Source organism: Siniperca chuatsi, linkage group LG5 (assembly GCF_020085105.1).
Source record: "Siniperca chuatsi isolate FFG_IHB_CAS linkage group LG5, ASM2008510v1, whole genome shotgun sequence".
NCBI lineage: Eukaryota > Metazoa > Chordata > Actinopteri > Centrarchiformes > Sinipercidae > Siniperca > Siniperca chuatsi.
Window position 1 is genome coordinate 30218260 of NC_058046.1, and position 16069 is coordinate 30234328.

A 16069-nucleotide genomic window follows, 5' to 3' on the forward strand; every position below is an offset into this window, starting at 1 on the left:
ATATACTGTGTCACCACACAAACTGACATTTACTATCTACTGCAATCGGGTTTCAACATTTATGTGCTTTTGATACTGACCTCAATATCTATCCAAATAGCATACATTATGTTGGGGTTTTTTCAGCTCCACCCATGATATTACTCTTGTATCCAGAGCAGCTCTACCTCCACAAATATAAAATTAAATTTGCTATTCGCATCAGTAGTTATAGTGAAAGTTTGCTTGTTTATAGATTTTAGTACAACCCAACTCTCTCACAGCTGGGCTTTAATAGTATTGCTCATTTTAGTATAAAAACTGAATAAACTGTCACTATGGCAGTCAAAATGTCCCTGATGGTCCATTTGGCTGACATTTCCTTTCTGGTTCAGTCTCAATCTTGTGTTTCTGAACTTTGACTGTGCATTACACTGAAATGTGATGGGAGGCTATAGGACACAGAGAAGACAGAAATGTCGAATAGTGTCTGGCTGTTTCTCTTACTTCATCCTATATGATGTTCCCCCTCCCCCATTTTTGTTTTGTGCATGTGCAGTTTTCTAACACGCAGTCGAGGTAACGCACACTCTAGCAGCTCATCCATCTGCAGCGTTAACTCACTGTGAGTTATTACCTCTCTGTTACAATTTTTAAATCCTCCCATTACCCTTCTCTCATCCCTTTTCTTCAGCTGCCAAACCCTATCTTCTTCTGGTGTCATCATTATGTCATTCTTCTGTGTGAATTATCCATTTGTCATCCAATTGTGTTTCAGTATTTCTATTCCTATGTTCTGTTTTTATTATTTATCTGTGATCTACAGGTGTCAAGAGTGTCTGTGTCAGTGATCATGGTATCTGTTTGTGACTGACATCCATCTGTCTGAGAATTATTTTTTTTAGTGTCTGCAAATCTCCTTCTGTAGATTTCAAGATGTCACTGTTCATATTGTATGTGTTATTATGTATATTTGCAACTGTGATTAATTTTCCCAGGCTGGTTGTAAATATGTATTTTATGTTATTGCTGCCGTGTTAGCTTTATATTTTTGAGGCGTTGCAGGAGCAACCAATGGCCTCGGAGCTGAGAACCACAGACAGGGTAGGGAAGTAAAGAAGTATTGAGAGACAAACTAATACATTGTTGGTTTTGGTCTTTTCATTGGATTTGTTAACAATAAGAAAAATATAGAATAATGACAACTTAGTTCCCATATTCACTATCTTTAAATGTAACTTCTATCTTCCATGCAACAAAAACACTAAAAGAAGCCATACTAACTTAATAACCATGACAAATTAGTAGAAAGCTGTAGAGTAGCTTTTCAATTGGTCATCAGATGAGTGTTACAGTATCTACTGTGTGTAAGTACATTGATTACCCAATAACAATAATAACAGTACCAGATTCCTTACACTTTACTATACTACATCCAAAATTGTTGTAGCACCTTTAATAAGTGACATTAAGACAGCCCACATAGAGTTTGCTTATTGTGCTACTTGCATGCTGGTATTATTGCCAGCAAGCAAAAGGGGGTTTACCATCCTAGTCTCAGATTAGATCACACATCATCACTCTCCAACTATCCAATTATAAAATAGCATTAGGGCATATTGTTCCTTGGCAGATACTGTGGGTCCAACTGCCTAAAAGACAGAATTTCATTTTCAATAAATAAAAACTCTGTACATTGTAGCTCAAACAACTGAGATGGACAGATTGGGTCCACTGGACGGATGCTCTGAAGTGTAGATTTCAGTAGCAGATACACACACACACCAATCACACAGTCACAGATGTCACCTGTAAATAGGTAAATGTTTCATTAGTTACTTGTGTAACCCCGGTTCTCTGAGTAGTATGAGTGAGATGTCTCAGTATGAGATAACCCACCCCCACCCCTGCACGTAGTGAGATATAGAAAGTAATGCTATGAAATACAACAATCAGGCGAGCCAAACATTCCACTGCTTTTTAACACTGTAGTAGCACAAATTTGTATTCATTGTTCCGTATCTTTGTCTCCGTCCCCATCATTTCCCTGCTTCTTCTCAGCAAAAACAATTTCTTTTGGGTTTTTGTATCATTTTGTGTTTCTACTGTACATGTTTGTCCCCTTGTCAGTTTCTTGAAGCTTATTTGCATCCTCTGTGCTTTTGTCTGTAACCTGTTTCTGTCCCTTTGAAGTTCTTTCTCTACCTCTATTTATTTCAATGTTGCTCCCTTTATGTGTTTGTAGGAGTTATGTCTGCACCCCCGGCCATCACTACCTGAGGTAAACCCAACTGCCTACTAGCAAGGTGGTCGTACATAATCATGTTCTCATTTTTTACATTCTTGAAAGCGAGTCTGCATAAATATAGCAGAGCTGGTCTGCATTCTTGTCATACACACAGTCTTACAGGCTTTTTTGTTCATTCAGTTAGTCCAGTCCCATGTTGTCTATCCTCTTAGCAGTGTGCTTGCTCTTGAAGTTTTACATATGTAGAAGGTGAGTACGAAGAATGCAACTGCAGGATGATGGAACATTGAGAACATGGGATAAAGTTATTTTCTGTTCCTAATCTGTGTAGTGGACAGATTGACTTCTCTGATGAAATGCCACATTAAGAGATGGCATTATAACATGTCATTTCTCACAGTGAAATCAGGTGAAGAGATAGCATTGTTTTTAGTTCACACAGTATCAAAAGTGCATGCATTCAGTCATTTCAAAGTACTGCATTACACACAGACATTGACAGAAAAAAAGTAGCATGTCAAAGCATGGTAATGCGGCCATGCATATCCATGGGTGGGCTCTCTCTATAGTAGACTGATAAATTGACCCAGTGGTTTGTTGTGTTGAAAGCTCCATTGCACCATGGTCACTATAATATCATTCAGCATGTAGGGACTATGTGTGCCATCATGAGATGTAAAATGAAACATACTGCTGCTTTTATGTGCCATGAAGTCAGGAAGGGTAAAGTACATACATGCTGAATGTGTCACACCTAAAAGAAAACCATACTTGTCAGTGTATCCATTGGAAATTCTTATATCCTTTGTAGAAATGACAACTGTTGTGACAAAACTGTGTCGCTGACATCAAAGTAGAGGGTTTAGAAAATGATTTACTCAGAATTTTATATGGTAATATCAATCTCAGTGGTTTTGATTTGTCTGTTTTTTCTGCCCCTCCCTAGTAAGGAGCAGCAAAAGTCAGTGAAGACGATGTCAGTGTGGGAGCAGAGGGCCAACCAGCTGAGGAGGCAGAATCGGGCGAGCTGCGAGGCCCTCTACAGTGAGCTGGAGCCTGAGGAGCGTCTCCGTCTGTCCTCAGCCCTCCATATCCGGCCCGACATGAAGACCCACCTTGACCGGCCACTGGTTGTTGAACCTCGCGATGGGCCTTTGCTGGGCTGCCACCAGCACCTCCATCATAAGCCCTGCATGCCAGAGGAGGCCAAGACTACCGCCGACCCTCCTCCTCCTGTTCCTCACCAGACCCGCCGCCACCACCGGCACAGAGAAAGGGACCGGGCCAGAATGAGAGAGGAGACAAATGATAACGGTGACACCAGTAAAGACAGGTTTCACCACGTCCATCACAGCCGCCCCAAAGACTACGGCGGTAGCCAGTATAAAGAGGGGAAGAGTGAGCGGTCCCGCAGCCGAGAGGGAGGCAGGAGGCATCACCATCAGAACTCAGTGGACAATAGCACAGGTGGAGGTGTCATGAGTGAGAGACAGCATCGCCATCATCATTCACACCGGCAGCCCCGAGGGGGCAACGGGACAGTGAACAGTGGAGGGAGGGGAGAGCGAAGATTCCGCCACAAAGATGGACGTTCGTCTAACAGGGATGGGGATAGGAATTCCAGAGGAGACAGTGATGACAATGGAGAGAGGAGGAGACATCTGACTCATGGATCCAAGGGCCAAGACACAGCTGAAGGAGAGAAGTCCAATGAGAGAGAGAAGACCAACAGTCACAGGTAAAAATGCTACATGGTCGATACTTTTTTCTCTGTACACTGACTTTGAAGTACTCCAGCACATTTAAGCTAACAGTGGTCAACTACAGATTCAGTTTCAGCTTTTCACCTCTGTTTAATAATACTGTGCAGTCAGAAAGAATTAGCTCTGTACTCAAGTACATTTGATTTGAAATGAAACAATAACTATGAGGTTAAAGTGCTGACTCTCAGGTTTAATTTGAGGGTGTTTGCATCCACAACAGATTAACAGTAGTGCCCTACAATTTGGGGGAGGCAGAGAGTAATTTTGCATTAAGTTAACATAAACTTAAATAAGTCATTATATTTAGTACTTGGTTGTAAATTCTTTGTATTAATGACTATCTATAGTCTACAGCACATTGACATCAGCAGACACTTGGTATCTTACCTTTTTTTCTTCAGTCTGGTCTTATGCAGTAAAACATGCTCAGTTACATTGAGGTCAGATGACTGACTTGGCCAGTTGAATGTGTCAGGGGGGCTCAAGAGTATTAAAAGAGTCGATGCATAGTCAACCATAATGTTATAGCATTTGTAATTCTACAAAAATAATATAGGAAATAAAAATCGAATTAATTTATCTTCAGTCAGTAATACATATAGATGACCTAGACATGTGGCAGCAGGAACAGTAAGCACAAGGCCACATGACTTGAAATTTGTAACGACAAAGTGCTCAAATGCGTAGTCAGTTCAGTGGCCTCTCTCGTGATAGTAAAGTAAAACAATTGAAGTAGATCACTGTTCTAATAATTTTGGAGTGCTGATAGAGATCATCAAAGATTTTGGATTTGGATTTACTATACATTTCTGATATTCAATATTTTTACAGTGACCCTGCAAATTGTGTTTCTACTGGTCTATAAATGTTTAGCCAGATCTATCAGCCTTTGTTAAGTCAAATGAAATGTCACTGACAGTGGTGGCAAGTAGCACCCCCCAGGCCATCAGTGTGAGATATTATTTGAAAATATATTATATATTAATATGTAAGATGTTATCTCTGTTCTAGGGATAGGTTTGGTGACTCAGAAGGGGAGTCCCTAGCTATCTCCCCCCAGCAGGGCCCTGGGGGGGGCAACTGGCCTCCTGACCGACCAGAGGACTCAGACAACCAGAGGAATGTCAAACGAACTGGCCAGAGCTCAATCCAAATTCCTCCTGTGACTATCACCTCCCCACCTGGAGAGACCACCCTTATACAAAGTCAGTACCAACTGAGGCCTCCAGATTGCACACATAATATGACTAAGATTACCTCCATGGCAGTTTGAAATTCTTTTTCCATAGCCACTTACAGTTAAAGCAAGTACACTATGCTAAGTACAGAGCAGATATCATTTACTGTGAAGAGCGCACGGTGAGGTAACGCTTAAACAGATGAGTGTCAAATATTACCATGGGAAAATATAGTTCTTTTCTGAACTCTGTTTCCTCAATTCAAGTTTGAAGGACATAAGAAATAAAGCAGATAAGGTTAAGAACATGTCAAAAAAAACAAATAAAAACAAAACTAAGTACACCTGCAAGCAGGGCTACACAACTCGGAACCAAAGGAACACCATCTCAGGGCGACCAACATGCTGACACCATTGCTAAATAGCGTATTAAATAATTTGTTTGTTTGTACGCCTGGGAAGGTTGAGACACCCTCTTGAAGTGCACACTGCCAGGATCTGCTCCAGACTTGGACCATAAGGGCTGTGGAGTCAGAGTCTGCACTGAAACTTTTCTTGTCAGTCTGAGATGACAGGGAATGTCAGTTTCTCAGCTTTTGGTCCCCATGTCTACTACTAATAGCAGATGAGCCTTTTTATTATTTTTTGGCATTTTATGCCTTTATTATAGCTGTCAGTTGAGAGATGACAGGAAATGAGGGGAAAGAAAGATGGGAAGTGATATGCAACAAAGGTACTGTACGTAAACTGGGAACATTGCCGTCAATGGTTGGTGCCTTAACCGCTAGACCACCGGGGCACCTCACCAATGACCCTCTCACTGTACATCAAATTTTCTCTAACTTAACAAAATGAAAAATGTCTCTAATCCATGAATGGTGAGTGGGAAGAACAGAAAAAATCGAGGACACAGCCAAAAGGTCTTTCATATGACTTTAGAGTACAAGAGTAAGGGTTACCCAAAATAAAGCAGTAGTAATAAAACCAATAGTGTGTAAACAGGGACATGATCAAAACATGTAGGTAGCTGGAGTCTGACAGCATCCATTTCAAAGAGCCTTGACCTTGGTTAAATGGCAACGGTGAAGATTCTTTCTTTGTGTCAGACTGTGACTAGCAGAGGTGGAAGAAGAGATCTAATTTATTCTCCAGTGGTGTTTTGAGGACAATAAATTAGATGTTTAGACGAATAGACAATTGTTGGGGGTTGTTATTCAATGCCACACTTTTTTCAGTTCAATTTTATTTATATAGTGCCAATTCATAACAGACGTTATCACATTGCACTTTTCCTATAGAGCAGGGGCGAGGGAAGCACAATATAAATTCCACATAGAATTTTAAAATAATAATAATGTAATGGTAGTGGTAATATTAATATGAATAAAATTATAATAATAGGAATGATTAGTGATAGGAATAATAATAGTAATAAGACTAATGATAATAATTGTAGCAGCGGGTGTTGAGCAGGAACATGGGGCAGCAGGTGGCCCACAATCATAGATCCAGACTCTGGAGGCAGAAATACCTGCTGAAAATGACGCTGAAGACATGTCAATAATTAGTTAAGTCAAGAGCCCAATGTAAATTACCTACTATATTTGGTGACAGAGGTCTCTTAGTAGTCAAGTGTGAGTGTCATGACCCTGGCCTGCATTGCTGTAATCAAACTATGTGTCTTCCCAGTGAACAGTATTGACAGTGAGACAATGCCCATGAATGAGAAGACCCTGGAGGATCTAGGTCAAAGTGGACCCAAACCCATTCTGCCTTACAGTTCCATGTTCATCTTTGGACAGACCAATCCGTGAGTCACCTCAACCTCCTTCGTTTACTTCTTCACCTCACTGTGACCTCCCACATGCAATGGAATTTAGACCATGGAGAGGTTGGGTGATATTAGTTATTTTATTTATGGAGTCATATCTATAAACTAGCATATCATCATATCAATACCAGCAATCAACCAATCCTACACCACAGTGATTGCTGAGGTTTAGCAAGCCTGTGTGTGTTGTTACTATCAGTCCACCTCCCCTGTCTGCTTTCCCTTCTAATAAAGCATTGCACCTCCTCAAGAGACCAGTGCCTCTCACTACCAGTGACCATCTCCTAGGTGTACTCATAAACCTTCACATACACATTGTTAATTAACTATGCCAACACACACATAGTAATTCGGACATTAACAGGAACGCTGGTAATTTTAGGTTAAGGCTCTCCACTGTTCTGTGTGCTGATAAGATGAACTATATTTATGACTGCAGCACATAGTAGAAACAATGTGTCTACAGTATCTAGTTATATTTACAGAGTCAAATTTTCAGGTTTCATACATAGCTGCAGCCTCTAGTAAGCCTGTATATATAAATTTGATTCATACTGTATTCTGAATAGCATTTAAATCACAATAATGTTTTCAAGTCAGTTTTATTTATACAGCCCAGTATCACAAATCACAATTTGCCTCAAGGGGCTTTACAATCTGGACAAGCATACAACACCCTCTGTCCTTAGACCCTCGATTTGAATGGGGGAACCCCCCCCCCCCAAAAAAAACCCTTTTAACAGGGAAAAAAGGGAAGAAACCTCAGGAAGAGCAACAGAGGAAAGATTTCTCTCCCAGGACAGACAGACATGCAATAGATGTCGTATGTATAGGTTTCCTTCCTATATTCTTCTAATGTTTGTATATTGCATAGATCCTGGTATTTCTTCACTCAGTGTATATGACATGTATGTATTATTTTTTATGCAATATGTAGTAATTCATATTATTTTCTTTGAGATTACTGCTGAAATTGTTTTCGATGCATGCAATTTGTCTGCATGATGTTTACCTGTTACACTGTTGCTTTATTTCTACCATTATATTCTACTTTTGCTTTTCTTTTCTAGTTATTTGTTCTGAGAAGACTGCAGTCTTGACACACTGCTAAGGTGCAAGATAGGTGCGCTATTTGGTGTCATTGTAAGCTTTAAGATTTGGGTTTTTGTAAGCTTTAAGATTTGGGTTTTTTAATATAATTTATTTGGCACAATCTGTTGGACAGATTGAGAGTGAAGAGGCAGACAGAAGATGGGGGGAGAGAGAGGGGGACATAAAATGCAACAAAGGTTTCCGGCAAGTGACGTTACGGCTATATGGCATGCGCTGTAACCATTCGGCTACCAAGGCGCTCCCAAATTTGTCTTTGTTAAACATTTTCCTTGATGAAGGTCTAGTGACTGAGAGCCTGGCTTTATTTTGATCCTTGCATTAGACCTATGGGTGTTTTTTAGCAAATAAATAGTGAGGAGACAACCCAATCTTTGTTATATCTGTGTCTACTACTTACTGTTTCTCTACTTCTTCCTCTCTCCTTCTCTCTGTCTGTACCTACCTCTCTCCTCAGGGTGAGGCGGTTATGTCACTACATTGTGACTCTGCGTTATTTTGAGATGTCCATCCTGGTTGTCATTGCTATGAGCAGTATAGCTTTGGCAGCAGAAGACCCTGTCTGGACGAATGCCCCTCGCAACAATGTGAGACACATAGCGTACATGAACTTTACACAAACACATCCACACAGTAATATTCACTGCATTCACATGTACAAAAACTGTGTTTTAAAAAGGTGTTTTATCCTGAATTATTTTCTTGTTAGTGTGGAGTTTGGCTGTAGTTAATTTGTCTGTAATGAGAACATAGATACAATATCTTCCCTTAGTAAATCATTGACTCTGGTGTTCAATACTAACACATTAACATGCAGTGCCTAAAACAGGGAACACAAACCTACAGACTGATATGATATACATGGTTATTATACACACAGCATGATTTGCCATGACCCCAGAGGATAATAAGTTTCTTAATTTTTCTGTCATCTGTTTCAGCACTGATTGAGTCTCTTTTGCAGGTGCTCAAATATCTTGACTATGCCTTCACCGGTGTTTTCACTTTTGAAATGGTGATCAAGGTAATCATGCAGATAAATACACATAAAATAACCTGATGACTTCATAGTCTTTGATGACTATATATTTGATTATATCAGAATTGAGTTGCTGACTAGTTACATATTCTACTTACTGAAAGTACTTAAGTGATATATGGAGAGGACACAATCACTGACCATTGTGATGTACTTAGGATATCAGGCTGCATTACTGTTCCTTTATTAATAATCCACTGTATTTTCATACAAATTTAAATATAAACTAAACTCATTTCTAGTTCAAAATGAACAATTTATATACTTAATTCAAGATATAAATATTATAGGATAATCAATCACTAATCATTAATATAGGCCTAATAACACATTTCCATATCAAAATTGGCTTAATTTGAAATAAATAAAATGTTATCAAATGAAACAAAAACAGCATGAAGTAAAATTTAAAAAGTAAATAGAAAACACAACAGTGGTGTCTTTGGTTTAGATGGTGGACCTTGGCCTGCTGCTTCATCCTGGATCCTACTTCAGAGACCTGTGGAACATTCTGGACTTCATAGTGGTCAGTGGGGCGCTGGTGGCTTTTGCATTTTCGTAAGTTCAATATCTCCTACCTTTTTGTCATAAAATGTCTCCAATTTGTAAATAGTTAATCCTGATCAGATTTAATGGATACGGCTGGTGACTGGTGGTCTAATCTGGTTTGTCAGGTGTAATATATGTATATGCCAAACTTCAATAAGAAATGACATGTGTAATGTGGACTGTGGGGGGCAGAAATATACCTTGCAACATCTAGTCCATTCGAAGAAAAAGGAACGGTATATTTAAACAATAAACTGGGGCTACTTTACCAAATTATGAGCTCATCTTACTCTACTGTTAAAGATCGCCAAGGCTCTTGTTACAGGGCAAAGCCAGTGCAAAATAGTGATTATGTCTTATAAGTCAAGTTCTGTGAACAAATGTGAAATCCTGTCACTCTGCCAATCCACTAGATTCTGAACTTCATGTGTTATGCAAATGTAATTTAATGGATCCACTCAGTTGAGTGTGTGAATTCAAAGAGCTAGAATTATACATAATCAATATGGTGATTTGTGACATTTTATGACAGATATTTGTAATTCAACTCTGACAGTTATTTATACTATTTTTAACATTAGTATTTTTATTCTTGATGTTACAATGTCATTTCATGTTCTTTTCAAATGTGTATGAATGTGATTAAGCTTATAACAAAAATCATCTAAACACTATTTTAGGGATGAAGGCTATTATACATACTTTAATCTATTAACGCAACAGTTTGGCCTTTACTGTGACGATTCCCTAGGCGGACTTAAATGCGGACGCGGACACAGACATGGGATGGACTTGAGAAAATAATTTATTGACCAGACTTCCAGGGATAAAGTGAGGTTGAGGGAAGGCAGTCAGGTGATGAAGCCCGAGGGAATTGAGGGAGGCCATGGGCGGAGATGAGGCAAAGCAGAGTCCAAGGCTGGTAGTGAGCGTGGCGGTGAGGCTGGCAGGCAGGGTATGATCCTGAGCACAAAGAGATCAAAATTAGCAAGGTCACCACGAACACAAGAGAGCCGAGACACTTGAATACACAATTTAAGGAGCCGGGGACATGAACTACCATAGTGGTTGAGACAATGATCTGGCGATGAGTGGAAGTGGATGGGTTGCAGGTGTGTGGCTTGGAGCAGGTGTGTCGTATGAACAGAATCAGGAGCCAGTAGAGAAAGCCTCCATGCAAACCCCCAGGTTCGTCAGGATGGGCCCAATGAGAGTCCTGGACGAGGACGGATCCAGAATGAGGTTTCAAGGGATCCATGTATGTTCCTCCAGACCATATCCCTCCCCGTCAATGAAGTACTGGTATCCTCATGATCTGGGTAACTAACTTGAGTTGTTAATCAAACTTTCTGACCTTGTTGGTAGGAGGGTTCTGGAATCCTGTGGAGGTTGGCGAGGTGCAGCTAGCTGTCGGCAGTGTGGAGATAACAGCTCTTTCCAAATCTGGCGGCAAAGACTGAGTTGAGCCTGCACTGATGGAACTGCAATCTCACCTTCTTGGATAGGGAAGAAAGGGGTTGATAGCCCAGATAAGCCTCAAAGGGGAGGAACACAGGAGGAAGGAAGGATTGAGTCTGGGTTTGAAGGAGCTTCTTTGGAGGCAAACTGGCGAGAAAGCGTCAGGGTTAACATTTCTAGACTCAGGTCGATAGTGAATCTGAACTGAACCAAAAAAATAAATACAATTTAAAAAAAAAAAAGCACCCAGCAAGCTTGGCTGGAGTTCAGATGTTAAGCTGCCTGATAGGCAAGGTTCTTATGGTCAGTCCAAACAATAAGAGGGATGTTCCACTCCTTCAAGCCAGTGCCTCCAGTCCTCCAGAGTGAGCTTCACAGCCAGCAGCTTACCATTTCCCACGTCATAGTTGTGTTCAGCAGGAGACAAGCTGTGAGAAAAGCGGTGATGTAATTTCTGATCTGTGCTGAACTGCTGACTCCTGTGCCAAATGAGTCTACTTCTACAATGAAGTGTTACTGGGGATCAGGCTGGAACAGAACTGGAGCTGTGGTGAAAAGCATTTTCTACTTTAGTGGTCCAGAAAAAGTGAACAGCTGGGGAGGCGAGTCTGGTCAGAGGTGCAGCCACACAGCTGTAATCTCAAATGAAGCGTTGGTAGCATTTGCAAAGCCCAGGAACTATTGAAGTTGCTTAGCCTAGGTGGGTTTCGGCCAGTCAACTACTGCCTGTATCTTCTCTGGGTCCGCCTTCACCTGCCCACCTTCAGTGATGAAACCCAGGAAGCTCACAGAACTGACATGGAATTCACAAACAGCATGTTCGAGAAGCCGCTACAGAACTTGTCGGACATGTTCTGTGATGTTGATAGAGAGAAGATCAGGATGTCAAATATATAAACAGTTCGGTTCAGGAGGTCCCAGAGCACCTCATTAAGAGCCTGGAAGACTGTAGGGGCAGTGGTCAAACCGAAGGGCATAACCAAGTACTTGAAATGACCAAGGGCAGTGTTGAAAGCAGTTTTCCACTTGTTGCCCTCTCGGATCCGAACCAGGTGGTAGGCATTTCTCAGGTCCAGTTTAGTGAATGTGGTGGCTCCGTGAAGGGGTTCAAAGGCAGAGTTCATCAGGGGTAGTGGGTACTTGTTCTTAACTATAATATTGTTCAAACCTTGATAGTCAATACAGGGGCATAGGGTGAGACTAGGCAGGCAAGAGGAATGACAAAATGAACTCCAACTTATGACCCTGCCAGAAGTCCAGTCAATATGGATGTTAATGCAGTCAAAGCCAGGGCTGAAGTATTACCGGAGTGTATGGTGATGCGATGAGGTGAAACCTGATTAACTCTCGATTCCCAGAGAGAATGAGGCGCACCGGACAGGTCTGTCAGGTACTCGAGCCAGGAGTCTTCCATCCAGGGCATTAGCATTTAACAGAGTAGCCAGAGGTTTGTTATTACTGCTTCATCCATGAAATTCTCATCAGCGCCTGAATTGTCTAAGGCATGCCAAGGTAAGTTTTCCTTATTTCAGACACTGGCTTGAAATCACATACGTGATAAAAGGGGAAGAGGAAGTTTGACTCACCAGTACTCCCACTGGTGTGCTTCCCCTTGTGGCCTGAGGGTGCAAGTTTGACTACAGTAGAGACATTCTACGGCCCTCATACGTAGTCATTCCACCTACTGCATGGACTCTTCTCCTTGTGAGGCTGATGGGGAGGTATTGACAGTTGGGCGGACAACAGGTGGAGAGAGTAGGGAGAGCATTTCTTGCAATAGGTGGATGGAAAAATGTTAAGTGGAAGCAACTGAGAGACGATTAGCTCTCTCCCTACGTCGTTCTCAGATGCGATTGTCTATTTTAATTGCTAAGGAGATTAGGGCATCTAGGGTGTTGTATCGTCCCTAGCAGCTAACTCATCCTTAATGATTTCATTGAGCCCATTAAGAAATAAAAACCCTGCAGCAAGCTATTGTTCACCCAGAATCAGCAGCTATGGCCCTAAATTCAACAGAATATTCAGCAACACTACGTAAGACCTGGCAGATATGGAGAAGATGTCTAGCAGCATCTTTAGGTCAAAATCCTTCCTCTTCTCAGCAATGAAATTAACAAATGAGGAGCTAATGGTAGGTTTATTCTCCCAAACAGCTGTGGCACAAGCTAAAGTGCTACCACTAAGCAACCCCATAATATACGTAATTTTGGATCTATTAGTAGCATAAGTGGAAGGCTGTTGTTTAAAGACAAGGGAACATTGCATTAAAAAAAAGACCTACACAAACCGAAGTCTTCGGCATAACGCTCTGGTGCTGGAACAAAGGGCTCTCTGGACGTGGCAGCTGCGGTGGCTACAGGGGCAGGCTGACTGGGCTGGAGCACCGGGGCTGTACTTGAGAGTTGCAAAGAAACCAGATCCACTTGGTTGCCAATCCTAGCAACATGGGTTGAAAGACCAACCAAACCAGGGTTGATATGCTGCAGCATTGATTAGTGGATGGGTTGCAGGTGTGCGGCTTGGAGCAGGTGTGTCGGATGAACAGAGAATCAGGAGCCAGTAGAGAGAGAGAGAGAGAGGGATGCCACGCCCACCACACAGACACAAAAGACACAGAAAGACAGACAGGGAAAACAGGAAAATACTGAGGTTATGGCAGAGGCTGTAACATTTACTGCTGGTCACAGCTCTTTCTCTTAGTCTAAGTCTGCTAATCACTTTAATAATTTGTTAATAATTGAAAATAGATATACAAATCAGGGATGTGAACATCAGCACAACAAGCAGGAAAATTGCAGCAAATCTCTAATCTTCTAACAGGAGCAGAGGGAAGGTGGAACTAAAATCCTGAACAACTCATGGAAGAGCATAAAGTGTGTGTGAGTGTTGTGGTGTTGTGCAGTGTGTTTATTGACATGGTCCTCTCCCTGTTTCTGTGCCGGGATCGTTTTGAAGGAGCTTCATGGGGTAATGCCTCCTCTCCCTCTCTCATCTTGTCTGTGTGTATTTATGTGAGAGAGAAAACATACATGGCTTACACTGCAAAAACAAGTAATTTCCTCACGTTATTCTGTGAAGATGATTAAACCTCTTTCTACTGCCTACTGTATGGAATTATATTTGCACCTCAATTCTGAGAGGGCGGTTGGACATTTCGAGCACAGATATGAAAATTTTAATAATTTATTACTTATGTAGAGAAATTATAAACAAAGAAGAATTTAAACAAACAAATAAAATATCCATTCTGTGCTCAAAATATAATTTATGTGCATGCAAAAACTCTGTTCAAACTGTCCCATCATTCGGAACTGAGACACAAATATAATGTCAAATACTTGTACCTAAGTGGTTTTTCCTACATTGAACAATGCCATTTTTTCTCAAAACAATTCTGGTCTAAAGGCTCCAGTCAGTGGAAAAGCACCTCATCTTCACTGAATTTCTTTCTGCATCATTGTTGATTAAAAGGGCTAAATGGTGATTATAAAAGGAGCCAAACAGCAAAGTCATCTCAGAATTACAAGATGTATCACCATCAGCTGTTAAAGGTCCAGTGTGTAGGATTTAGTGGCATCTAGCAGTGAAATTGCTCCTCCTAAATGTTACACACTGGACCTTTAAAATGTACTTTTCCTTAAAAAGACTGTAAGACATGCAGTATTAGAGGTGAAATTGGTTGTGAGGATGTTTTTTTTTTTTTGCAGTGTGCACTGTTATGCCTGGGAGACACTCCCATCTTGTTGTTCATCTAAGAGCTTTCTGTACTTGACCCTCATGTGCTTAGCTAAAGTCCTTCCTCCATGCTCTCCTCTGCTATAGAGGGCTATGTCACCTGCGTGTTCATCATCCTTATCTACCCGGGCCTCTGATGTGTTCGGGTGTTCTCATCAGCACTTAGCCTCGCCACAGCTCTGCTTGGACTGGAATGATACCATCAATTTCACATTCTCTATTATTAATTCACCAGAGGCTCGCTAATGTAACAAGCAAGCTGCTCCAGGAGGGCATACATCTCAGGGATCGATCTTCTCTGTGATTTTAGCATGCACATTAGACAGACTGCATGACATGTATGCTATTAGTTATAATTTTTAATGACTGCCCTATGACCATACTGTCACATCATTTCCAGTTATATGCGGTTTGTTCTACACTACCCTATTTAACCCGCATCTGTCCGACTCAGCATCATACTGTAGATGGGGATATATTTATATGGTTTGATTCCACACCTCTGCATTTGTGAATACTTTTTCATGGGTGAAACTCATAGACAGTACTTGTCAGTAACTGACAACCTGTTTAATATGGAGACTCAATGTTCATTATTAAAGAAATAATGCCAGTTTTCATCTCAAAATCTTTGTCTGTCAATTATGACTAAAGTGCAGAACCAGTTATGTGATTGGCTGTTGGCTCATTCGGACCAAAGCGACAGTCAATCACATAACTGGCTCTGCCCTCTCTGTCTTCATTGACAGGCAAAGATTTTATAATTTAAAAGCTGTGTTGTGAAATGAAAACAGATTTTGGAAAAAGGTATTTTAACATAATGGCATTGAATTAAACTGACCTGCAGTAATCTCTGTGATTGTGAAAGGAAGCAGGATGAAATATAAATTCATGATAATGAGTTTTAAAAATGTATTGTATGTTTTCAATTTCATGGTTATATTACATATATTTGTGTATTTACACTTAAATATTTATTTCACGATGTCTGATTTATTCATTTTATATTGACTTTGGATCTCCATAGCTATGATTTTATATTGTTCTTACAAATAGAAAGTTACCACTAGAAAGTCCTGTTTGAAAGATAACTGTCATTCACTCACCATGCATGTCACCGGAGCTTGTTCTGCCTGCAATCCATTTGATCGACTGCCTGTGGCAAGGACAACTAACCACA

General features: G+C 40.8%; 1 protein-coding gene and 1 long non-coding RNA gene across 29 annotated transcripts in view; both read left to right on the forward strand.

The window, feature by feature from the left end:
- LOC122875719 (voltage-dependent N-type calcium channel subunit alpha-1B-like) overlaps nucleotides 1–16069 on the forward strand; it is a 291644-nt gene that overhangs the window by 165249 nt on the left and 110326 nt on the right. For 15 of the 28 annotated variants that reach the window (XM_044195130.1, XM_044195131.1, XM_044195143.1 and 12 more), the window contains 9 exons: nucleotides 539–604; nucleotides 2225–2260; nucleotides 3174–3965; nucleotides 5002–5195; nucleotides 6857–6977; nucleotides 8566–8695; nucleotides 9073–9132; nucleotides 9599–9705; nucleotides 14110–14121. In XM_044195130.1, coding sequence (XP_044051065.1) covers nucleotides 539–604; nucleotides 2225–2260; nucleotides 3174–3965; nucleotides 5002–5195; nucleotides 6857–6977; nucleotides 8566–8695; nucleotides 9073–9132; nucleotides 9599–9705; nucleotides 14110–14121 — 1518 coding nt within the window. The remainder of the gene's footprint in view (nucleotides 1–538; nucleotides 605–2224; nucleotides 2261–3173; nucleotides 3966–5001; nucleotides 5196–6856; nucleotides 6978–8565; nucleotides 8696–9072; nucleotides 9133–9598; nucleotides 9706–14109; nucleotides 14122–16069) is intronic. The other 13 variants (XM_044195138.1, XM_044195142.1, XM_044195141.1 and 10 more) reach the window with 6 other exon arrangements.
- Nucleotides 10817–11396, forward strand: LOC122875722. The gene is made up of 2 exons (XR_006377883.1): nucleotides 10817–10954; nucleotides 11062–11396. It is a non-coding gene; the product is annotated as an uncharacterized LOC122875722 (long non-coding RNA).